This window comes from Notamacropus eugenii, chromosome 1 (genome assembly GCF_028372415.1).
Source record: "Notamacropus eugenii isolate mMacEug1 chromosome 1, mMacEug1.pri_v2, whole genome shotgun sequence".
NCBI lineage: Eukaryota > Metazoa > Chordata > Mammalia > Diprotodontia > Macropodidae > Notamacropus > Notamacropus eugenii.
In genome coordinates, this window is record NC_092872.1 from 549,713,488 (window position 1) to 549,739,278 (window position 25,791).

At 37.0% G+C, this 25,791-nt stretch overlaps 1 protein-coding gene across 2 annotated transcripts in view; it reads right to left on the reverse strand.

The window, feature by feature from the left end:
• The window catches only part of CPSF3 (cleavage and polyadenylation specific factor 3), a 62,329-nt gene that overhangs the window by 18,321 nt on the left and 18,217 nt on the right, over positions 1–25,791 (reverse strand). For both annotated transcript variants that reach the window (XM_072634255.1, XM_072634256.1), the window contains exons 8-13: positions 24,750–24,925; positions 22,851–23,009; positions 21,383–21,529; positions 17,957–18,109; positions 5,313–5,421; positions 4,052–4,150 (exon numbers count right to left, since the gene is read on the reverse strand). In XM_072634255.1, coding sequence (XP_072490356.1) covers positions 4,052–4,150; positions 5,313–5,421; positions 17,957–18,109; positions 21,383–21,529; positions 22,851–23,009; positions 24,750–24,925 — 843 coding nt within the window. The remainder of the gene's footprint in view (positions 1–4,051; positions 4,151–5,312; positions 5,422–17,956; positions 18,110–21,382; positions 21,530–22,850; positions 23,010–24,749; positions 24,926–25,791) is intronic.

Below are 25,791 nucleotides of genomic sequence, written 5' to 3' on the forward strand. Positions count from 1 at the left end.
GCTCCCCAGGCGGGCGGGAGCCTGGATCCATTGTGGAAGGTCTGTGCATCAACCCCCTGAGGGAACTGAGCCAGAGAGGCGGCCCTGCCCCTGACCTCAGCACCTGAACTTAATTTAACACTGAATAGCAGCCCTGCCCCCGCCGCCAAAAACTCTAAGGCGGGAAGCAGCATTTGAATCTCAGTGCCCAAACGCTGGCTGGGAGGACCAGGAGGCGAGGTGGGTGTGAGGAGAACATTCAGAGGTCAGGTCACTGGTTGGAAAAAATGCCAAGAAAAGGGAAAAGAAATAAAACTATTGAAGGGTATTTTAGCGGAGAAAAGACACTTCCTCCCTTCCTTTCTGATGGGGAGGAACAAGGCTTGCCATCAGGCAAAGACACAGAAATCGAGGATTCTGTGTCCCAGCCCACCCAATGGGCTCGGGCCATGGAAGAGCTCAAGAGGAATTTTGAAAATCAAGTTAGAGAGGTGGAGGAAAAACTGGGAAGGGAAATGAGAGGGATGAGGGAGAAGCATGAAAAGCAGATCAGCTCCCTGCTAAAGGAGAACCAAAAAAATCTTGAAGAAATTGGCACCTTGAGAACTAGCCTAACTCAGCTGGCAAGGGAGGTGCAAGGGGCCAATGAGGAGAAGAATGCTTTCAAAAGCAGAATTAACCAAATGGAAAAGGAGATTCAAAAGCTCACTGAAGAAAATAGATCTTTCAAATCTGGAATGGTACAGATGGACGCTAAAGACTTTTCGAGAAAGACAGATATCTCAGAACATACCGCGCAGATTCGAAAAATGGAAGATAATGTGAAATATCTTATTGGAAAAACAACTGACCTGGAAAATAGAATCAGGAGAGACAATGTAAAAATTCTGGGACTACCTGAAAACCATGATCAAAAGAAGAGCCTAGACATCATCTTCCATGAAATTATCAAGGAAAACTGCCCTGAGATTCTAGAACCAGAAGGCAAAATAAATATTCAAGGAATCCGCAGAACACCACATGAAAGAGATCCAAAAAGAGAAACTCCTAGGAGCATTGTGGCCAAATTCCAGAATTCCCAGGTGAAAGAGAAAATATTGCAAGCAGCTAGAAAGAAACAATTCAAGTATTGTGGAAATACAATCAGGATAGCACAAGATCTGGCACCCTCTACATTGAGGGATAGAAGGGAATGGAATAGGATATTCCAGAAGTCAAAGGAACTAGGACTGAAGCCAAGAATCACCTACCCAGCAAAACTGAGTATAATACTTCAGGAGAAAAAATGGTCTTTCAATGAAATAGAGGACTTTCAAATTTTCCTGATGAAAAGACCAGAGCTGGAAAGAAAATTTGACTTTCTAACACAAGAATGAAGAAGAACCATGAAAAGGTGAACAGCAAAGAGAAGTCATAAGGGACTTACTAAAGTTGAACTGTTTACATTCCTACATGGAAAGACAATATTTGTAACTCTTGAAACATTTCAGTATCTGGGTACTGGGTGGGAGTACACACACACACACATGCACACACGCACACATACATAGAGACAGAGTGTACAGAGTGAATTGAAGAGGATGGGATCATATCTTAAAAAAAAAAATGAAATCAAGCAGTGAGAGAGAAATATTGGGAGGAGAAAGGGAGAAGATAGGGGCAAATTATCTCTCATAAAAGAGGCAAGCAAAAGACCTATTAGTGGTGAGATAAAGAGGGGAGGCAAGAGAAAAACATGAGGTCTACTCTCATCACATTCCACTAAAGGAAAGAATATAATGCACACTCATTTTGATAGGAAAACCTATCTCATAATACAGGAGAGTGGGGGACAGGGGCACAAGCAGGGTGGGGGGGAGGATGGAGGGGAGGGCATGGGGAGGAAAATGCAATATGAGGTCGACACTCATGGGGAGGGAAAGGACCATAAGAAAATAGAAGTAAAGTGGGACAGGATAGGATGGAGGGAAATATAGTTAGTCCTATACAACTCAACTAGTATGGAAATCATTTGCAAAACTAAACAGATATGGCTTATATTGAATTGCCTGTCTTCCAAGGGGAAGGGGTGGAGAGGGAGGGAGCTAAAGAAGTTGGAACTCAAAGTGTTAGGACCAAATGTAATGTTCTTACCACTGGGTAACAAGAAATACAGGTTAAGGGGTCAAGAAAGCTATCTGGCCCTACAGGACAAAAGAGAAGACGGAGACGAGGGCAGGGAGGGAGGATAGAGGAGAGAGCAGATAGGTCACAGGGGCAATCAGAAAGCTCGGGTTTGGGGGGGGGGGGGGGAGGGGATAAAAGGGGAGAAAATTTGTAACCCAAAATAGTGTGAAAATAAATGTTAAAAAAAAAAAAACACAAAAAAAACCCAAGTATTAGAGTAGGGCTTCAGCTGAAGATAGAATTATATAGAAATTTTTTTTTAAAAAAAGATTTTTAGTATGAAAATGGGCTTAAATGCCTCAATTCTGGAAAAAAAATTCCTACAAACTCTATTGTGAGTATTCACATCCTAAACAGTGACACCCCTCTCCCCTCACCTCCAATCAGAGTTCATGCTCCAAAGTTTTCTATGGCCAAACTCACAGAGAAATACTGTTTTATACTGTTACTTCACTTTCTGAGTCACTAAATAGGTGTCTAACAAATGCTTGTTGATTAAAGTTGTTATTACCTGAAAGAGTGGTAAGGTGGGGTGTTGGATAGAAAACCAAACTCAGTGATATTTGCCTGTGCTTACTTCTGGCAAAAACTGGCAATGTGGCCTGGGCAAGCTGCCTGAGAGTATCCTAGACTGTAAGACTCTAAGTTGAAGGACAGATAAAAACTTGCAACGACAGAGAAAGTTTCCTCACTGGAAATTGTGTGTAACATTGAAAACACAGGCCTAGGGTAAAATCTTTTAAAAAAGAAAAAAAGTTAAAAAACCCAAAGATTTGAAAGCTTATTTTAAAATTTGAAGATTGTGTCTGCCTTACTGGAGATGCCTCAACACTGCCAGAATCTTTTTAATAATCACAAAAAGGCTTCCCATATGTTAGTTTAGAATAAAACTGCATCAAATTGTTAATTTCATGATAAAAGGCCGTAAGATAAGAGACTTAAATCTAGACTTGCCACCAACGTCATTCAGTCCAATCCCCTTGCTTTACAGATGAGGAAACAGAGGCAGGTTGGTTGACTTCAAATCTAGTGCTCCTTCCATTGTACCATTATCTCACTGACTTTTGCAAGATCACTGTAAGAAGTACTATTGCCTTTAGCATGTATAGCTACCCAAATTAATTTATGATATGTATGATACGTAGATAAAAACTTAATAAACATTTTGCATGGAACAAAAAAGTAAAATATATTAACTTTCAGTTATAGCCAATTAGGCTTATATTTTAAAGACTAACCAAAGGGGAAACTAGAGAAGTTCTTCAGATTTAAATGATGAAACATGCTAGTTATCTCCTAACAGAGATGAGATGGACTCACAAAGCAGAATGAGACATACTTTTTGGACATAGCTAATGAGGAATTTTGTTTTGCTTGACGACGAATATTTGTAATAAGGGTTTTCTTTTCTTTCTTTTTTCAGTGAGGGCAGAGGGGGGTGGAATGGGAGAAACAACAGATTTTTGTTAATTGAAAAAAATTAGGTTAAAAAAATTAATGTAGTCAAAGACAAAGGGTTGACATGGAATTTTTGGGGTGTCTATTTGTTTTCAGAGTATTCACTTAAAGAAAAATCATTTAGTCACTTGACCAGGCCAGCTCAAACAAGCCAAGAAAGGAACTTGTCCTACAGCCCTCAACCACCAAAAATGTTTTTACCAAGTATTTATTTTTTATATACATATTTGCGTACACGCTGTTTCTCCCAGTAGGATGTAAGCTTCTTGAAGAAGAGAACTGGCCCTTTGCTTGGACAAGCTCAGTACCTAGGAAAGCACCCTCACTCAGTAAATGCTTGCTGTACTGAAGTGATAATGAAATCCACACTAATACAGACTAAAACGTACTTTCCTCTAAATCTATTTACCTCACATATGTAATAATTAGAACACATTTCCACATTTACCTGTCAGTTTCTGCAGCTGATAAAACAGCAGACTAAAAGGACCAGTGTAGGGAATGGCTTGAATCTGTTTGACAGTGCTCATTGCTAAATCTGTATAATCTGGAACGACAGAAAAAGAGAACATCGCCATGACTCCCACAGAATATAGTTTACAGTTAGCTATACCAACCAGAAAGGCTGAAAAGTAAGTATGAATTTCATTTTAGTAACCTGACCAGTTCTAGTTTATGCACATGCTACACAAACACATTCTCTTATCTATGATGCCCAGCTAATGGCCATAGGAATACAATTTTGTCCCTTCCACACCGCAGGGGAGATCGGACTGCTTGGCAGCCTTGCTTGGTCTGTATACATCTATTCAGCCTGATTTACATTTCATTTCATATGTACTCTGTGTTCCACACAAATTAGCTTACTCGCTATGCCCTGTAGATCTGACATTTTGTCTCCCATATTGATTCTTTGTACAAACTGTCCCCTAAACTTGGAATGAACTTCTAGCACCTGGCATAGATGTCTAGTTTAATAAATGTTTGTTGAATAAATGCCTGAGATCATACAACTGGTAAGTGGAAAAAACATTTCTGTTGCTTCTTTTGAGACCTTCACACCCCTTCCTCTCCTCACCCAGGCTCAATGTTCTTTCCACTATACCACATAGCATATGTCCATAGGCCTCCCTCTCACCAGTCACTCCTGATTTACCTTCCATTTGCCAATTGTTCAAATTAGGGTGAAGATAGAGACACAAGTCTATACATTATTAAAGATATAGAAAATAAAACTACTTTTCTTGGACATTCAAATTACTTTGGGGAACCATCAGAGTTCCACTGTCAAGAGAAAAGGGGAATGAAAAGTCAGCAGACAGTCATTCTTCAGAACATATTTACATTTATATCAGGGAATTGTAAAGATACAATTTAGAAACTGGCCTTATTATTGGCAGGGTCACACTCAAATCACTTAACCCCTTTGGGCAGCAGGTTTCTTCATTTATTAAAAGAAATGGACTAGAACTACATAGTAATCATTTTCAGCTCCAAATCCTCTGATACTATGGACCTTATAATTTTTATACTGATTTTCTTTCAATTTATAATTTTAAGGTTAAGGACAAATTACATTTAAATTAGAATTATGTAACATTTTAATACATAACATTTAATAATATAGAAATTACATATATATAATAATAGTTACACATATAATTAAAGGTTAAATTACATTTAAAACAGACCATTTAATAAGTACTTACTGGAAAGGTCACAGGGAGAAAGAATATGATAATTAAAGTTTCTTTTAACCAGGATTCCTGAGACACGCTGTCCTTGTTCAGGTTTCTTATCTGCTAAGAAGCCCATAACCTAGTTTTAGGAAGAAAATAATAATTGGAAAGGACAAACAATTCTCATATATTCAGATAGAAAATCTTGACCACAAGGCATTTTTACCATTAAAACAATAAACTGCCTTAAGAATACAAAAGTACATTATGAAGTTATAAGAGTATCATGCTTACTAAGACACTAAAAGAAGGTGCCAGAAAGACAAACACATCCTGAATATTTAGGAAAGGTATAGGCCTAATAGTTGTACAGCTGGATCAAAGTGTACATGATCAAAGGATACACAGAGTTTAGTGATTTTTTTGATCATATCTCCAAATTTTTATCTAGAATGGCTGAACCAATTCATAGATCTCACTAACATCACATCAGGGCATCTATTTTTCTGTAGTCTCTCCAAGTACTGTCATTTTTCCCAGTCTGATGAGTGCGAGGTAAAACTTCATAGTTGATCATGTATTTCTCAAATTACTGGTAATTTGGAACATTTTTCATATGGCTGCTGATACTTTTAATTTGAACACTACCTGCTCATAGCCTTTCAATCACTTGGGGAATGACTTTTGAGGCATACATTTTCAAATATAACCAATACACCAAGAATTAGTTTTCTCTGACAAATTGTTAATTTGTTACAAAATAGTGCTTTTACTGGGTGGAGGGGGAAGCTACACAAAGAGGTAATGATAATTAAGGGGGAGGAAAATTGACAATGAAAATCTAAAAAATATACAGGAAAAATGAGAAGGATATTAAGAGGGAACTCAGGAAAGTAGAGCAACTTAATTTAACATTTATTTTAAATTTAAAACATTTAAAAAACATGATATGCAATAAATTCATGGTTTCATCTATAATCCTCTTTTTATACCTTCTGTACAATGAAACATTCATATATAGATGATTTTCTAGTTCATAATAAATTTTTTAAGATAAAGTGATTTAGAATCATAGCATCATAGATTTATAGCTGAAAGGATACTCTCTGTAAGAGGTTAGTTAAGTGATTTGCCCAGAGATATGCAGTTCGTGTTTTTAGAAATTTGCAATTTTTGCCACAAGGGCTTCAAACTGAAAAATAGGGAGGAGAAATTTTATTGCCTACATATAAACATCAAGCTAGATACCATAGAGAAGGGCTACAGTGTAGAAGTCAAAATAAAACCCACTGATTCTAGTGTGATGACACAAATTCACAAAGCACGGGTAATAAGCAAGGAGAATTGGTTATACTAATACAAGGTGGCGAAGTGGGTACCCTGAGGAGTGGATTGTCTCTTAAGTATGAGATTGGACTACAGATACTAAGGCCCCTCAAACTCTGAAATATCATGATGCGTTGTGGCAAAAATTTGCATTCAGGGGGCAGAGCCAATATGGCGGAGTAGAAAGACGCACATACACATAGCTCCGAACCCACAACCCATAGAACATCTACAAAGAAGTAACTCACAGCAAATTCTGCACCCAGAGGCCACAGAACGTTGGAGCGAGGGAGATTTCTGTTCCAGAGAGACCTGCAAACCTCTCGCAAAAGGTCCTCCGCACCGCAGACTGGGCGCTGGGACTGGGAGCTGAGTACAGCCCTGCCGCGGCCGCAGAACCAAGAGGAAAAGATCCGAGCGGGCTTCAGGGACGGGATCTCCAGCGGCCATGCGGGTCCCTCCACCCACAGGTGACAGGGGTCGGTGAGAGGGTCTCTTTGGCGGGTCGAGTGGGGTGCCCCCATAACTCAGGCCCCCTCGGGAGGCAACAGCGGAGGCAGGAGCAGACCAGGGCTCCCCAAGCAGGCAGGAGTCTGGATCCATTGTTGAAGGTCTGTGCATAAACCCCCTGAGGGAACTGAGCCCAAGAGGCAGCCCTGCCCCAACCTGAGCATCTGAACTTAATCTCACACTGAATAGCAGCCCTGCCCCCGCCAAAAGCCCTGAGGCTGGCAAGCAGCATTTGAATCAGACCCCAAGCACTGCTGGGAGGATCAGGAGGCGAGGTGGGTGTGAGGAGAATATTCTGAGGTCAAGTCACTGACTGGGAAAATGCCCAGAAAAGGGAAAAAAACCAAGACTATTGAGGATTACTTTCTTGGTGAGCAGGTTTCTCCTCCCCTCCCTTCTGATGAGGAAGAGCAGTGCTCACCATCAGGGGAAGACACGGAAGTCAGTGCTTCTACATCCCAGCCCACTCAATGGGATCAGTTCTGGGAAAAGGTCTTAAAGAGCCCAAACAATTTTCAAAATCATGATAGAGAGGTGGAGGAAAAACTGGGAAGAGTAATAAAAGACTTGCAAGCAAAGTATGAACAACAAATCAGCACCCTGCTAAAGGAGACCCAAAAAAATGCGGAAGAAAATAACACCCTGAAAAATAGGCTAACTCAATTGGCAAAGGAGGTTCAAGAAGCCAATGAGGAGAAGAATGCTTTCAAAAGCAGAATTAGCCAAATGGAAAAGGAGATTCAAAAGCTCACTGAAGAAAATAATTCTTTCAAAATTAGAATGGAACAGATGGAGGCTAATGACTTTATGAGAAACCAAGAAATCACAAAACAAAACCAAAAGAATGAAAAAATGGAAGATAATGTGAAATATCCCATTGGAAAAACAACTGACCTGGAGAATAAAACCAGGAGAGACAATTTAAAAATTATGGGCCTACCTGAAAGCCAGGATCAAAAAAAGAGCCTAGACATCATCTTTCATGAAATTATCAAGGAAAACTGCCCTGAGATTCTAGAACCAGAGGGCAAAATAAGTATTCAAGGAATCCACGGAACACCGCCTGTAAGAGATCCAAAAAGAGAAACTCCTAGGAACACTGTGGCCAAATTCCAGAGTTCCCTGGTCAAGGAGAAAATATTGCAAGCAGCTAGAAAGAAACAATTCAAGTATTGTGGAAATACAATCAGGATAACACAAGATCTAGCAGCTTCTACATTAAGGGATCGAAGGGCATGGAATAGGATATTCCAGAAGTCAAAGGAACTAGGACTAAAACCAAGAATCACCTACCCAGCAAAACTGAGTATAATACTTCAGGGGAAAAATTGGTCTTTCAATGAAATAGAGGACTTTCAAGCATTCTTGATGAAAAGACCAGAGCTAAAAAGAAAATTTTACTTTCAAACACAAGAATGAAGAGAAGCATGAAAAGGTAAACAGCAAAGAGAAGTCATAAGGGACTTATAAAAGTTGAACTGTTTACATTCCTACATGGAAAGACAATATTTGTAACTCTTGAAACTATTCAGCATCTGGGTACAGGGTGGGATAACACACACACACATGCACACGCACACGCACACACACATAGAGACAGAGTGCACAGTTCACTTCACTGAAGAGGAGGGGATCATATCTTAAAAAAAAAAAAATGAAATCAAGCAGTGAGAGAGAAATATATTGGGAGGAGAAAGGGAGAAATGGAATGGGGCAAATTATCTCTCATAAAAGAGGCAAGCAAGACTTTTTAGTGAAGGGAAAAAGAGGGGAGGTGAGAGAAAAACATGAAGTTTACTCTCATCACATTCCACTAAAGGAAGGAATAAAATGCACAGTCATTTTGGTATGAAAACCTATCTTACAATACAGGAAAGTGGGGGATAAGGGGATAAGCAGGGTGGGGGGGATGATGGAAGGGAGGGCACAGGGAGGAGGGAGCAATTTGAGGTCAACACTCATGGGGAGGGACAGGATCAAAAGAGAGAACAGAAGTAATGGGGGACAGGATAGGATGGAGGGAAATATAATTAGTTCTTACACAACACTACCATTGTGGAAGTCATTTGCAAAACTACACAGATCTGGCCTATATTGAATTGCTTGCCTTCCAAAGGGAAGGGGTGGGGAGGGAGGGAGGGCAGATTGGCAGACAGGGGCAATTAGAACGCTCGGTGTTTTGGGGTGGGGGGAGGGGACAAAAGGGGAGAAAATGTGGAACCCAAAATTTTGTGAAAATGAATGTTGAAAGTTAAATTAATTAATGAAAAAAAAATTTGCATTCAGTTCTTGGGACTCCAAGTCTTGTGTTATTTTCACTGTGCTGCTTATAGTATAGCTACAATGAATATTGTGAGAGACAGCAAAAGTTAAGTTACCACAGTGAATTACTGTTAACTGATGAAGTCTCTGAAGTTAGATAATAAGAAGGCCAGCAGGCTGTAGGTGGACTCAACCAATCAAAAGACAGACAATGGCCTTCAGAAAATTACAAAGTTTTTGATAAAGGAACCAAATCTACAGCTAGCTAGAACTAACCAAGAAAAATAACCTAGAGTTACCTAGAGAAGGCTTTTCTTCACTGCGCTTGCTTAATGAACTTCATGCATATAAGAAGACAAACCCTTCATAAAATTATCCCTCCATTTTCTGATCACAGGTTCTATGTTAGCGCATGTTTAGGAGGGGGGAAATCATACTAAGGGAGGGGGTTATGTAATGGGTATATAGAGATGGTGACCTAATGGAGGATGGACCAATCCATCTCCTGATGGGAGGATCTGTCTTGGAGTAACGGTATATAGCTCTTCTTGTTTCTGTATCCAGTGCTCCCTCCTCCTCCTGAAAAGAGGGTGGGGGCTCACTTTGGCCAAAGTGTTCAATTCCTCTGAACTCTGCTGTAATTAATTTTCCTTGATACCTTATTAGTGTCAAGCATGTTTCTAACAATATGAACATGCCTATTACACATTAGTGAAGTCCTTAAATGAATTAAATTAAATAAATCATAAGACTAATTTAAAAGCATAGTCTAAAAACAGGACAAAACTTGTTAGACTGAAAGGGGACCTGAGGGCTTTGTAAACAACGGACACTCAAGATCTTTTACACCTTTTATTACTAGAATTTCATAAAAGAGTAAAAGTTTGCTCTTCTTTTTATTTAATTCCTTTAAAAAAAGATTACAATTAAACGCTTAGTATACATTTTCTGAGTTTTATATTTAGAATAAATATACAGGCTCAATTAATCAATTCATTAGATTAGACAAAGCAATAGGATTTAAAAAGCAGCTGATCTTTTAATAGATCCCTTGTAATCACATAAATGGTACTGCACAAGGGACACACACAACACATTGTTCGTAACACAGTAGTAATGCACTGTGCACAATTTGCAATTATTTGAGGACTTTTTATAAAAACAGCCAAATTGAATGTTTGAGCATTTTATAAGTTTTCCTAAAATACTCATTTTAAACTACACAAAAGAACACTTATAAAATCACAACAAATTTAACAGAAATCTTTTTAAGCAAAAAAAAAAAAATCAGATCTTAATCCCTTTTGCCACCTCCCCCCACACTCCCATAAGTTACAAAGAGTAATGCCTACTTAAAAAAAACAAACAACTGACTGAATTGGTTCTTTAAAAGACCATCTTCCATGAAAGTTTTTGAAGAAGTATACTGAAGCTGTAAATAAAACTAACAGCTTGCCTTTAGTACAAGCCTCACTGGTATAAACCATGCTGCTTTTGCAAAAGCCCATTAATGACAGTTTTCAGGGCTGAAAGATGGGTCTATGATCAAGAATGTGAGACTGAATCTACATGGACATTAAGCTTCATTTCACTGTCAAAATCTGAACAAGCTGCTACACAGAAGAAAGATGGACCAATTTCCAGCTTTGATCATACTAGTCAGTACATGATTTGAAGTTATTTCAAACGTACCTGCTCACATACATGAGATCTTGATCATGTTACTTAGGAAGAGAACCATCCTAATTTTCTTGACTCCACTGCCAGAACCTTGGAGCTGGCATGCCAAATAAAGCAAAATGTTTCTTGTCAACAGTTATTAAGCCTATTAACGCCAGTCTGAAGAATGTCAGGAAAGACACTGTTTATATATTAATTGACAGATATAATTCATTCCCTATGCAGATATCTGGATAGTGCTGACTAATAATGCAAATGTACTCAAAAATTTGCCTATGGCATACAATATATCTGGAGGCCTCATCTCATATTGCCACAGTAACAGCCTCATGGTCTTTGTGTCACACTGGGTTGTGAAGAGACAGGATGCAAGCAGATGACACAAGCTAGTGGATGTCTGTCCAGGCCTAAGCCCAAGGGGGTGCAGCACTTCCCTAGTTGATTACCTTTAATTATTTCTTATAAGGGATAGTATTCTGAGAGGAGGTGAAGCAGAGAGAAGTACAGAGGTTATTTTAAAAAAAAGAAATCAGTAGAAATCTAATTTAAAAGATTTGTTAAGAGCTTTTCTGTTTGGGAAAGTAAATATTTTCCTAAATATAAATGAAGGTAATTATAAAAACAAGGCAAAGAAATCACAAAACTGCCTTGAGTGCTTTGAAATGCTGCAGGAACTTTAAGGTTGAAATTTAGGTGTCTGGGCTTCTTAAACTAAAGTTTAAAAGAAACTTTAGGAATGAGGGAGGGTGAAGGCAGAGCCAAAATGGCATAGTATTGGGAAACAGTACAGCAGGCTGCCTCCTCCCAATCTCTCCAATCTGATCAAGAAAATGCACCAGACTAAATCCTGATGGAGAAACTCAAGAAAAAGCTCCAATGAATCATTTCTCCAGCTGACATCATTGCAGGAAAATAGAGCTTTGCAGATGTGCTGTGCATTCCAACACATTTACGGAGGCTGTGCACTAAAGCAAGAATGGGCCCCAGAGCCAGCACAAAGGAACTAAATCTGGGTAGGATTCAGAAAAAGGTGGCAACCGACAACTCTGCTGCTCATTACAATTCTAGACCAGAGGTCCAGGGCAGACTGAGAAGAGCACCTGGGCCAAGGGGTGGTATTTTGTATTTTGCAATAAAAGAAGTGGTTGCAGTTCCTAGGCTATAAATTTAGAAGAGCAAGTTCAGAAGAAAGCAGCAGCTGTGCGGCTTGGACCCCAGGGGTGGGTCTAAAGCCTGTTGAGAAAATTCAGGCAGGAATCCCTGAACAAAGGGATACTTGCAGTTTTGTCACCCTGAAACAGCAGAGTATCCCAGTGTGCTGACAGTGGACAAGTGCAGCAGCAGTCTACTGTTACTCAAGGAGATTACTCAAATTACGAAAAAAGAGCCTAGACATCATATTTCAAGAAATTTTAAAAGAAAACTGCTTAGACCTCTTAAAACTAGAAGGTAAAGTAGAAATAGAAAGAATCTACTGGTCCTTGACTGAAAGAAATCCCAAAATAAAAACTCCCAGCAACATTATAGTCAAAATCCTAAGCTATCTGGGGAAAGAAAAAAAGAACTAAACTACTGAGAAGCCACAGTCAGTATCACACATGATTTAGCAGAGACAGAAACTCAAAAATTTTGGAATATGATATTATAAAAGACAAAGAGTAGGTTTAAAGCCAAGGATAATTTTCCCAGCAAAACTGAATATAATGCTACAGAGGAAAAGAAAACTAACCTTTAATGAAACAGAGGACTTCTAAGTATTCCTGAAAAAAACGCCAGACCATACACTGTGAAGTTCAAATATCAGCTAGGAGAAATATCAAAAGGTAAACCTGGAAAGACTTGTATGAATTGATAAAGACAGGAGTGAACCTAACCAGATCAATTTATACAATGACAACAATATTGTAAAGACAAACAACTCTGAAAGACTGAGGAACACTGATCGGACCAACCATGATTCCAAAGCACTAATAATGATAAAGCAGGCTACTCACTTTCTGATAAAGAGGTGAAACACTTAAGACTGCTGAATTTCCACCCCAACTCTCTCTGTCTCACACACATACGCTTTTTCTTTTGGACATGACCAATGTGAAAATTTGTTTTGCCTGACCATGTATGGTTACAACAGGGATTTTGTTTTTCTTTCATTCTTAATGGGGGGGTGAAGGGAAAGGAGGATTTTTACAGATTAAAAAAATTATTTTTTTTAAAGAAGGAAAGTAAAAAAATTGACAAATACCTTAAAAGATTTAAAACATTAAAAAAATCAGAACTGTATATAATTTGTCAATTTTGCACAACTGTCAGTTATCACTGTCACAAAGAAAAGTCAATTTCATATGGGTTCATCTATCAAATGATATGTGAAGTATAAACAATGTTTACTTTAGTTAGGGACCATTTAAATGAGGAAAAGGCAAACAAATGAAAACATCTTTCACTAAAGTACACGATGAAATACAGATCTAAAATGAACAACCAGAAGCCAAAGTATTTTTAAGTCTTTTGTCCTGACTCCTGCAGACATAGGAGAATGATGGGGGAAAAAGAATGATGTCCTAGAGGAAGGTAATCTCGGGTAAAATTTGGCATTGATGGAAAAGTTAAGATTTTAATGGTAAATTTGATTTTATGATTGCCATTTAATCAGGAACTAGAACATGTATAGAAAGGCATGTAAGCCACTTAAGACTTTGCCTCAAAAGATGTTCCTTAGCCAAAGTGAAACTATAATCATATTTGAAACCTGGTTATCGGAACTTGTCATTTTTAGATGCTACAGGACTATTAAGTGACTGAGTCCAACTCCAGGTATGGGTAGCAAGAAAGGCAATATGAGCCTCCAATACATGATGCCAGTAAGCTGATGAGATGCTGGTATGAACTGCACAGGTGATCTCAAGGGAAGGGTGGCAGAGCAGCTGTTCAGCATGGGCTGAGGTGGGATTCTCCTGACTCAATTTCCCCACTGACACCTGGCAAACTTTAAACCTGACTGAATGGAAGTGGATAATCTAATCCTGCCTGGAATTGACATGAAGTTGGGGAGATATTGTATCCCTGTAACGTCCTTACTACTGGTGGCAATTTCCTTTAGTCAAAAGGTTTGTAAGCTTAATATCAGATCTATTCAATTATAGATTTTCGGTAGGGGAACATCCAAGGTTGTCTAAAATTAAGCTATTAGGCACAGGATTTTAGACCAACAACAATAAGCTAGGGTCCTTTAATTCTTAGCAATACTGTGGAGACAATTAGGTCAAGAGCTTGTGAAGTTAGCAACATAAATATTATCTGTGTCTCAGTTGGTTAATGTTTAAAAAAAAATTATTTTGTGGTCCATATTGTAAATATGGACTTTAAAAAGAAGCATCACCTGAGCAAAAGTTGGAATTGCTTTACCTGTTATAAACTGTGCAAAATAAAATAAGATAAAATAAAAAGGATGGCTCAAATGATCTAAAGAAACTGTGTTTAACAACTCAAATAGGATTATAGAATATTTGAAGTTGCAGAATAATTTATGTGCAGTTTAACTTATACACATAACAAAAAGTACTACTGCTCCAATGCCTTATCCTGAATTCTGGAAAGACTATGTCCATAATTCTTAAAGAGCTACATAACCTTCTGACTACCAGACTAGCTAAGTATGGAGAAATTCATCACTAGGAGACTGGCCACTACGTTATGAATTCTGTGGCCATGGTAACTCATGAAACATAAAATTAAATCTGTCTGGTTCACAGTCTTGAATAGCCTCTTTCATTTCTACAATGACAGTACCTTAGGGATGGCAGAAAAGGGGGCCGAGGATGCTAAGAATCATATAATTTTAGATTATCAACATTAACTATTGATAATAATGAGTTTCTTGTTCAATTACCAATGAGCAGCTATACCACTGGAGGACTTAAATCACTATAAATATTAATATTTCTCATAAGTGAAACCAGAAGATGTAAGAAAGTTACATCTAAATAGAAGGACTGCTCATGGGTTCTCTCTGAAAAGGCAGATAGAGAACAGACAGAACTGGTTTGATTATGCATCCAACACGACAAGAAACATCATTTCATGGGAAATTTAGTCATCTCACCTTGTCATACTCACGAAGAGCAATAAAAAAGACCAATATAACAATAACTGCAGCTTATGTAACTGGCAGAAGTTAAGGTAGAGAAATCTTACAAAGAATCTGTCAGGTCATCCCAAACTAAGTCAATTTAATACTTGATGACTTCTATGAAAAGGAAGATGTGGTAGAGGACAGACAGAAATGTTATTTTTGAATCAGCTACCTATGTACAGTCAAGAGCAACTTGTTAAAGCCAACAACACCAAAGTAGAAGTATCTGAAGATGAGATAATGAGGCATGCTATTAAAATAACTCTAATTGGACGTACTGATGTTCAAAAAAAAGTAATAGACAAAATAGATTTTAAAAAATAGAAAATGACTCAAATGACCATAATTTGGAAATTTAACAAATATGTAACTAATATAAAGCAAACACAACAAAAGATTTAAATATCTAAAAATGGTCTCAGTCAGCAAAACACTTAATCTACTTCCCAGGTAAAAAGATATGGAAACTAAAGACATTGATTTAGAATATTAAACTTACAGGCAGATAGTTCTTGCTTTATGAAAATCTGTAGCATGTAAATTCGACTTTGCATAAAAAATTCTGAAAAAAATTTGTATTTCAACCCCACCCTACCCCCACAAAACCCCCAAACTTAGGCTAGCTTTACTGTATAGTACTGTTCTCTCTCTCTTTTGCACCTTTGCTTGGCCCTCCATGACCTCCCAACCCCTCCCCCCTTCAAAAAACAAAACCAAACCAAAAAAACCATAACCTTCCAAGTGAAAGAGAAGAATGGATGTGTGGCAAGACTACCAGCGGCACCAATGGAATGGAGGCTTGGCTTGAGGGCCCCAGCAATAAGAGACAAGACATCTGCCCTGTTCCTGTCTACCCCTATTCCTGTCTGTCCCCAGCCCATGTGTATTCCTCCTCCTATTCTTGCTTCTATATCTCTTGGCCTCATGTATTGACCCTTTCAAAAAGCTCTCTCTCAATGTCCTCTGGCAAATATTTGCATTACTTAAAAAAGTGCTTTACATAGAGATCTGCAGGTAAAGTGAGAACTATCTGTATGTGCAATATCTTATAGAGTATAACATAACCAGAGTTACTGCCTCACAAAATAGCAATAAAGAAGTAGTGGGAAAAATGATTTTGTACAAAGTTTGGCAGAAAACTGTCCAGTGAGTATTTAAAAATAAAACTGGGAGACAACAAACATGAAAAATGTTAAGAAACTGTCAACCTTTCTACAACTACTTCTTTTCTTTCCCCATCAAGGACTGGAATCACTACATTTGTATTCTAACATATAAGCTCTTGGTATGCTACAGGAAGAAATAACAAATGATACCAATGGAAAAAAAGATATATCCTTCAGAAACAGATGAGTTAGACAGATGATTTTAGTTATGTATAATTTTTAGCTGGAATTTAACTTCTCTACTACACGACCTTTTAAGCAAACACTACAGAGTTCTAGATTCTCAGTAGAAACTTGTATAATTGTTCAAAGACAAGAATTTTCCCAATGGGTATAACTCACATGTTTTGTAGAAGAGTACACCCTAAGTGTTGGAAGCAAATTCAGAAAATATTCACTCAATACTTGCACTACTCATGAATCAATCTTTTGATGCTCTAAGGCACTGGTGAAAAAAAGGACATTTATTAAAATATTCATTAACTGGTTCCTCCTTGCCTGATTCATTATATATGAAAAGAATGTTGTCAAGCTAAAATCAATACAAACATAGATGACTGGTTATTTATAACACCAGACAAATCATTAATAGCTGTATTCCTCAGATAGCCTAAAAAATTTTTATAGGACAGATGGTGACTGAAGAGAGATTTCCTGTGGCCCTTAAGATCAAAGCTTGTAAATATTTTCCTTTTTAATCTTCAAAGCATTTGTTATCCCATTGAAAATTATAACTCAAATGAATAGTTCTTCCTAAGTGATTCCACCTTCACAAAAAAACATCCATAAGAAATTAATGTTGTTTTATAGCTCAAAATTCATTAGTATACACCCTGCTTCCCCCCCCCCCCCAAAAAAAGACAAGTAAAAGAGAAAGAAAGAAAAGAAAGCACTCATAGGCAATTACCTGAAGCTCTGCTACCACAGAACTTGGTTCTAAGTAGCATTGAGTTTAACCAAATATGTGAAGCCTTTATGTTTGGATTTTCAGAAATAAAGAAGTGGTGATGGCTTGGGAAGGGTTAATGAAACTGGAAAACTAATAAGCAGTCTATTTCAAAGAATAATGCAATAAACTGAGTGAAACACCAACCAGCAGTTTATAGGAATCATATAAGAGCCATTAAGTGCCACACTTAAAATTTAAACCATGTGGAATGAGAACAAGTATTTTGTATATATGAGAATGATTAATCAGCTGCAAACTTAAAAGGATCATTTTAGATCTTTTAGATTTAGAGCTAAAGGGGACCTCTAGTCCAAATTCTTCTATTTTACAGATAAGGAAACTGGGACACAGAAAGGTTAATTTGCCTAAGGTCACACAAGGTAAGTAACACTTTAAAATACAATTCTAATATCAGACATAATTTAAGGTCCTTCAGGGCAAGGATTTTTGTCTTTGTATCACAGCATCTAGCTCATTGTAGGCACTGAAAAACTGCTTCCTGATTACACTGTATTTAGTTCAAACAACATATAAAATGGCTCTTAAAGCAATAATTTCAAATGGATTAAAAGCTGACTTCTTTTCCAAGGAAACGTATAACCCTAATGAAGAAAATCTTCAATTTTCAATAAGAATGGTAACCTCATACCTTGGCTAGTTTTTCTCCTCGGAAATTTAAGGTCACCGCTTCAGTATTCCGAGGATTGTGAACTTCTATGTGAACCTCATCGTTGTCTTCATATTCTCTTATCAATGCTGCTTTCAATCTTGCCATTTCATTCTGCTCTCCATGCACTAGTATCTAGATGGAAAAAATATTACACATTAAAGAATCTTCTCTTATTCAGCTAATATCAGAATAACATCTTCATTTATTCAACTAAGGAGCTAGTATGAATTAGGGAAATACCAAAAGCACTGATTAAAAAAATTTGGTTTCACTACTTTAGGGTATGTGCTAAACTGCACTAAGAGATGGAAGCATGTTTCTTTTTTCTGGTCTTGCTGTTTAACTAAAATGTTCCTGAAATTAATAAACAGCAAATAAAATGGGCATTTCCATAGCAGATTAGAAAAAGAAACTGCAAATCTCTATTACACACAGTTTGCTTTTCTTTAAAAATAAGTAATAAATTCAACATGTAACCTACTTGCTTCTGTTTCTTTATGGCCTTTCCCTTCCTTCTATTTTCTGTACATTTTATTAATTTTTTCTTCAAGGTATGAAAAAAAACACCTCAAAAAATTTTTTTCAACCAATAAAAATCTACCTTCTTTCCCCTTCTACCTCCTTCCTTTGCCATATCTTCCCTCCCACCCCCACACTGAGAAATAATAACAAAATTATTGTTAAAAACATGTACAGTCAAACACTTGTATTGGCAATATCTCAAGTCTTTCAAAGTTGTCCTTACAATATTTTTACTGTATAAATTGTTCTCCTGGTTCTGCTAACTTTATTCAGCATCAGTTCAAATAAGTCTTCTTGGTTTCTCTAAAACCATCTCCATCATAATAGTATAAAGACAGAAAGAGGAATAAGGAGGGTAGATTAAGGGAGAGAGAGCTCCTAAGCAAAACAAACTCTAAAGGATGTACAAAAAGTACTTCTTTTTGTGGTAGCAAAGAACTGGAAACTGAGGGGGTGCCCATTAAATGTGGAATATACAAACAAGTTACAGTATATGAATGTAACAGAATACTATTGTGCTGTAAGAAATGATGAAAGGGGTGGTTTCTTATGTTCATTTTTATAAAAGATCTCTCAATGTTCCTTTTTTTGTTAATTTATCCTCATACTCCCTTCTTCCAACCCAAAGCTGGGTGGTGGTATATGGAACAAATTCCTAGTAATAAACATGTACAGTCAAAAACAAATGCCCACATTGGCCATGTCAGAAAAAGGCACCTTGACTGGCTTGTCAGTAGGTAGGTAGCATGCTTCATGATGGCCCTCTAGAATTATGACTGAACATTGTACTGATTAGAATTCTTAAATCTTTCAACATTCTATTCACTGTCCCACCTATCTGCCAGGTACCACCCAGCTGCTAGTAGCACATTGTTACCCATCTCCTATCTCTTTACCTTCATAGTAGCTATTTTTCATGCCTGAAATGCTTTCCTACCTCAATTCTACCTCTAAGAATCCGTTTCTTTAGAAGTTCTGCTCAAGTGAGACCTGCTACATGAAGCCTTTCCTGATCTTACAGGTTCCTCCTGACTTTGAGGACAAGAATTGTTTCATTTTTGTCTTTGTACTAGTAACAGAAACTTAAATGTCCCTACTGAAAAAACAGAAGGTAGGAAAAGCAGCTGAATCAGAGTAAGGTCTATGCTGGAGCTGACACAACTTTGAAGGTGCTGAGGGACTACTGTCCCTCCATTTCCTCCTTCTTTGGGGATTCTTTCTCTTCTTTTCATTTTTTGGGAGGGAGGATTACAGGGAGAATGGCAGAAGGACAATATAGTTCACTGGAAAGAGCAGTAGACTTGGGAGCCAGAGGAGTAAATCCTGGTTCTGTCACTTACCTATGTGACCCTGATGATTAAGCAATTTACCCTCTCTGGGTCTTAATTTTCCTAAGTAAAATGAAAGAGTTGGACTAGATGACTTCTAAGGTCCTTTCTTGTAGTAGTAAAAATTTAGGGATGTAGTATAAATTGGAAAAATGTATTTGTACGTAGAGGAAATAAAAATGAAAGATTCTAAATCATTTAAGCTCTGATGTTCTGCTTCTTTGTCACTAAGAGGAGGTCAGACTAAATGATTTCTAGGCTTTCTCCTAGCTTCCAAGTCCTATGATTAAGATCTAAGTTTGAATTCCTTTTCTACAACTTGCCAGCCAGAGGACCCTACTGTATGTCTCTATTTACTCATCTATAAAATATGCTTGCGCTACCCACTTCTCAGGGTTGCTGTGTAGAAACTCTACATAAATCTTACAATAATAAATCTTAAAGCACCAAATCTGAGCTAATAATAATGACATAAAAACATAATTCAAAGAACTTAAGTGTCTGTCATAAACATCACCAATGGACAGCTTCTACCACAGTATTCAAAAGAGCACAAAAAAAGTGTAAGGCAAGTGCACGTGACAGTATATGCCACACTAAGGGTCACAGAAGGGAAAATGTACCTTTCTAGAAATTAGGCCAATTTGAATGGAAATGCATGAAGGAGAGTAATGTGCAATACGTTTGGAAAGGAGATCATTAGTTAGCTTACTAAGAAGTTTTCAGCAACGAAACGGAAGAAAAGGGAGTTCCTAAGGGATGGGCACTGCAAGGTGACAGAAAAAAAGTCTTAGTGCTAAATAGCTTAAAATTGTACTAAGATTTTGGGGACATACTTTATTTTCTTAATCAGTACATATTTATTAATGAATCAATTAAGCCTGCACAATGGATACAGTTCAAACTTGGCTTTAGACAAGAGCTGTGTGATCCTGGATAAGTTACTTAATCTCTTTGTGCATCAGTTTCCTTAACTATAAAATGAGGATAATAAGAGCACCTATTTCCCTGGGCTGTTACTGAGGACCAAATGAGATAATATTTGTAAAAATCACTTAGCATAGTACCTGACACATAGTAGGTGCTATATTAGTGCTTATTCCCCTTTTCTTCCCCTACTCACCTTCAATGTGCCAGGTACTGTAAGGTGCAGAAGATACAAAGACCCTCCTTTCCCCCACAAAAAAAGAAGAAATAATTCCTGCTCTTAAAAGCTTATATTCTATTGAGTAAGACATGTATGTGTATACACACACGCACACACACACACACACACACGTATAAATACACATAAAATGAACACAAAATGCTTGTTGACTGAATGACTAATGTACCACTATTTTTAGATAATGCCAAATACACTAAGTTTAATGGAGAACAAATGTTATTTACACTATTTTGCAGGTATCTAAATCTTAAACCTCTTAAACACTACTCTGTAATTTATCTTTATTTCACCCTAAATGCCTTGCCATATTATCCTACATGCTTATATTCCTAAATGAGTAGTGAATTTGAAAAAAACAATTTAGGCACAAGTGAAATGGTCACTAACCACATGGGGAGGTTTCAAAGCACGAATAAATTCGCTGGTTTGTTGGTAATCTGTGTGAGCTGAGAAAGAAATATAATCCACAGACATCTTCAGGGGCAGCTTCTGTCCAGACATTGTCGTGATCTCTTCAGGTTCAGACATGATATGCTATTAGACCAAAAGACGGAAGATACACATATATGAAAACTATTTTTGCAAAATACAGTGTAACATTATTTCCCTTTTTATAAATTTCTGTGCCAGCATTAGGATTTTCTAGTACAGGAAATATTATACTATCATTAGCTGAATAAATGCTAAATAGTTATTTTTCTCAGATAGGCAGACATTTGGCTCCTAACTTACAAGTAATAAACAGTTTCTATTCTAGTCCCAAGGCCCTCACTCACTGTTGCTGTCATGGGAGGTAAGGAAATATAAGAGCTCAGAAATAAAGGAAGAAGCAAAGTATGGAGAGCAGCAATATCTTAAGGAAGCTGATAGGTCAGACCTGGCTATACAGTGACTTCCTCAACTTAAAGTATTTTTCCTCACACTGCCTAAACTCTTAACAAATAGAGTAGTTTGTATTAAAGTATTATTTTCAAAATGCAGATGTCAAGAAGAGATTACTGACCATTTACACAAAAACAGGAATTAGTTCAGATTGCTTTCCTTTTAGCTGACATCATCAATACTTACGGAATGGGAATTTTAGTGCAGTTGGTAAATTAGATAAATTTTGAAATATGACATGTTTTGGGAAGATGCAGCAGGCCTGGGTTAAGCTCACAGTTGGGAGTAATGGTATCTTAAGTCAATTTGATGACACTGGAGACCTAGAGAGAGGAGGATTTGTAGGAGAGAGTGGGAAAGATATAGCTACCAGAGCAGGACCAGTCTTTGCAAGTTAATTTTTTCTCCCTGAGTTAATGTATATACCCAGGAAAAGGAGAGCAGATTACCTTTCTCCTCTTATACTTCTCAACCTTCAGTTTCTGGGGCCCAGGACTAAAGCCACTACCATACTTCAGGTACAGTATGGATTTTAGTGTGACCTAGGAATGTAACCATCCTTTATAAGGTGAGTTCTGAAAAGAAACTATTTCTCTCTTAAAAAATAACTCAAATACATTTCATAAATTTAAAATGTTTTTAACTTCAGGATTTTTGATATAATAGACTGCAGGCAAAGTTAGAAATTCAGGAAAAGTTTTCATTTACATACGCTAAATGTATTTTGTGGGAGTGGAAAGAGTCGAAAGAATAATTCCAGACATAATTAGAATGATGAAACATTTTTCATGATTGTTCCCACAATGCATGGCTGATTACTTCACAGAGATGAAAATCTGTACAGTAGTCTCTTTACATTGGAAAAGCAACTAAATAAGTTGAGATTGCTTACAGCTTAATTTAATCTTAAAGTTACATGTGTATCATAAATACATATTATGATTAAAAACAATGCAAAGCTTAAGCAAAAGACCTTGGCAAGTGTTCCCTCGACGCAGTACCCTGCTATAATCACACCATTTCTTTTATCGGTACACCAGCTTTCAAATAATTCTCTGGATAAGCCGCTCTGCATCATTCCTGGTGAAGCCATCACAACACTCGGGCCAATGTCATCGAAATGGTCCATGCTCTGAGAGAAAAGAGATGTAAAAAGTATGCTAATCACTCATGCTTTATAAAAGATGCTCTGTTTTTTAAGAGTGTATCAAATAGCAAGTTGGGTGAAATGAATCACCACTAAAAGATACTTAATGAGCTTGATTGACCAGTAAAGCAATAAATTTCATTTGAATTCTTAAGCTTCTAAACAATCTAAGGATGGCCCAGAGAAGGGGGTTTCACAATTTTATTTTTTTTTGCATCATGGGCCTCTTTTGACAAACAGCAAAGCCCATGGAATCCTCCCAATTGTTTTTAAATGCACAGAACAAATTTATAGAAAGAATAAATTTCAGTTAGAGGTTAATAAAAATAAAGATGTAATATTTTCCCCATTCGAGTTCACAGACCTCAAAAATTTATCTACAGATCTTTGTATATCTACAGATCTCAGGTTAAGAACTTCTGGCCTATAAAGTACAAATAAGGTTATTTCTTTAGGTCAATAATAACAATGACCAATAAACTAATCTTTGGTTTTTCACAGGTGGAAAGGAAGCCTTGGAAATTATGAGAAAGAAATAATAGAAAAAACAAAGAGAATAGGAAAAAATAATAGCAATAATAACCATTGGCTTGAAAAGAATTTCAAAATACTGATTAGAATTAAATTTCAGAATGACTAGACTATTAATATGAATCTTTCAGTTTTTTTCTCGTATAGACACATTAAATTCTGAGCAGATGCTATCTCAAAAAAAGTGACTTGTTAATTTGAGGACTACAAAAATAGTTCAGAAACAACACTAAAATTGTTGCTCTGTCTCCTCTCCTCTCCCCCATTGGAAAGGGTCAAACAATAAAGTTACAGAGGTAAATTTCTTCCCTGAAAAATCAAACTGTGATATCATCCAAATCAGAAATAATTTAAATGCTTTTGAACTGTCTTGTTACTAAAAACTTAAGTACGATTCACATTGAAAGTTTTTTCTTAACTTAAGAAAAATCACAATTTTTTCCAAGTTCTCAAAGTGTGAACAGAAAGTTGAAAGAACACTGGATTTCCTTCATTTGCCACTTTGCTAGGTTTCAACTCCATTATAATTTTCATCATGTACTACCCAGGGTAAACTCATCACCAGGGGGGATTGCTTCAGCTTTCCCACCTATGCCTCAATCGCTTCTGCCTTTCTTTGCCAGTTAATATGCCAGTCATCTCTTCCTTTGCCACCAGTAGCTCTGCTTGATCTTGACTTTACCATTACCATGTCATTCTTCTACACCCCCTTAATCTCTCTAGGCTTTTAAGTTTCCTTTCGGGTACTGTCTTTCCTCATCAGATTAGAAGCTTGTTGAGGGCAAGAACTGTCCTCTTTAAAATATTTTGTATCCCAAGGATGTAACATAGTGCTTGGGAAATAGTAGTAAATGTTTACTGTATCTTATGTTTACTGTATCTTCTTTGGACAAGAAGTAATGTATTCAAATCATGGCTTTGCTACTTATCTCTGTTTGATTTTAGGAAATACAGTAAACCTTTTTGGGCCTTAATTACCTTACCTATAAGATGAGATTGTACCAGCTGACTTCTAATGTCCCTTCTGGCTATAAATGTATGACCATATCTATTAAAAATTATGCTGTTAAGATGAACTTTTGAAGAATTTAATAATAAACTGAATTATAAATACCTTCTAAATAGCAATGACAAAAGTAAAACGGAGGTGATTTTTATGTCCTATCAATATTCCTTTTTTCCAGATGTACTGACCTTGAGATTACTAATGTGTTTGAAGACAAAGGGATTGTTGATATTGATTTGTTTGCGGATTTTGTCATTCATGGCATTCACATAGGTCTGGTATACTGCCATGCACTTTTTAGCCAAAGATGATGCATAGTATATTGGAATGTCATGGAGTTCTGGGTGATTCTGCCAATATTCATCTAGAAAGAAATTTTACAAGTTAAAAATTCCACTCTACTAAAATGAAGATATCAAAATTTAAAATTAAGTTTTCGTTTGAAGGTAAGCTTAGATTTTTATCCTTAAAAGAAATTTTAAAAGCTCAAAGCATTATGAATAAAAGTAAACAAAACTCCACAACTTAAAACAGCTTAGGAAACATTAACCTACTACTACTTCACTAGGACCAACCTCCAAATTAGTCCTAAAAAAACACTTACAGTTCAAAATAATTACTTAACCATAGCACAAAAATACACAAGATCAAGATTATTCCACACGTCTTTAGAAGGAATGGCCAGCAAGTCGCTTAAATTCTGAACATAGTTAAAATTTAAAAAATACATTATTAAATGATTCTACTGTAGTGGCTGTGGGATCCTGGGAAACTCACTTGACATGTCAGTATCCTAACCAGTGTGCAAAGCTTCCTGCACTGGTAGAGGGAATTCCTCCTTGCTATTGTAGGAACCACCCCCCCACCCAATCTAGAAGTACCCTATATTTATGGCTAAACTTAATATTCTTTAAAAATGGTTAACTAGGTAAAATGATAACCATCTGATAATTACTAAAAATGTCATTAAAAAATAGGAATGGCAGGGGGAAAAAAACTTTTTAAAAAATTAAAATCTTTTCCTCATTTCTCATGTGACTATATTACTTTGAGACTTCTCTGACTATTCCACCATGCCCTTGTGTTGGGTACCTTGCCCCATCCCCCTCAACCTTTTTACCTTCCTTTTGTGGATTATCTTCCCCTATTAGATAGTCAATTTCTTGAGGACAGAGATGGTCTTTTTTGGTATATGTATCCTTAGTACTTAGCACAGTGCTTGGCCCAGAA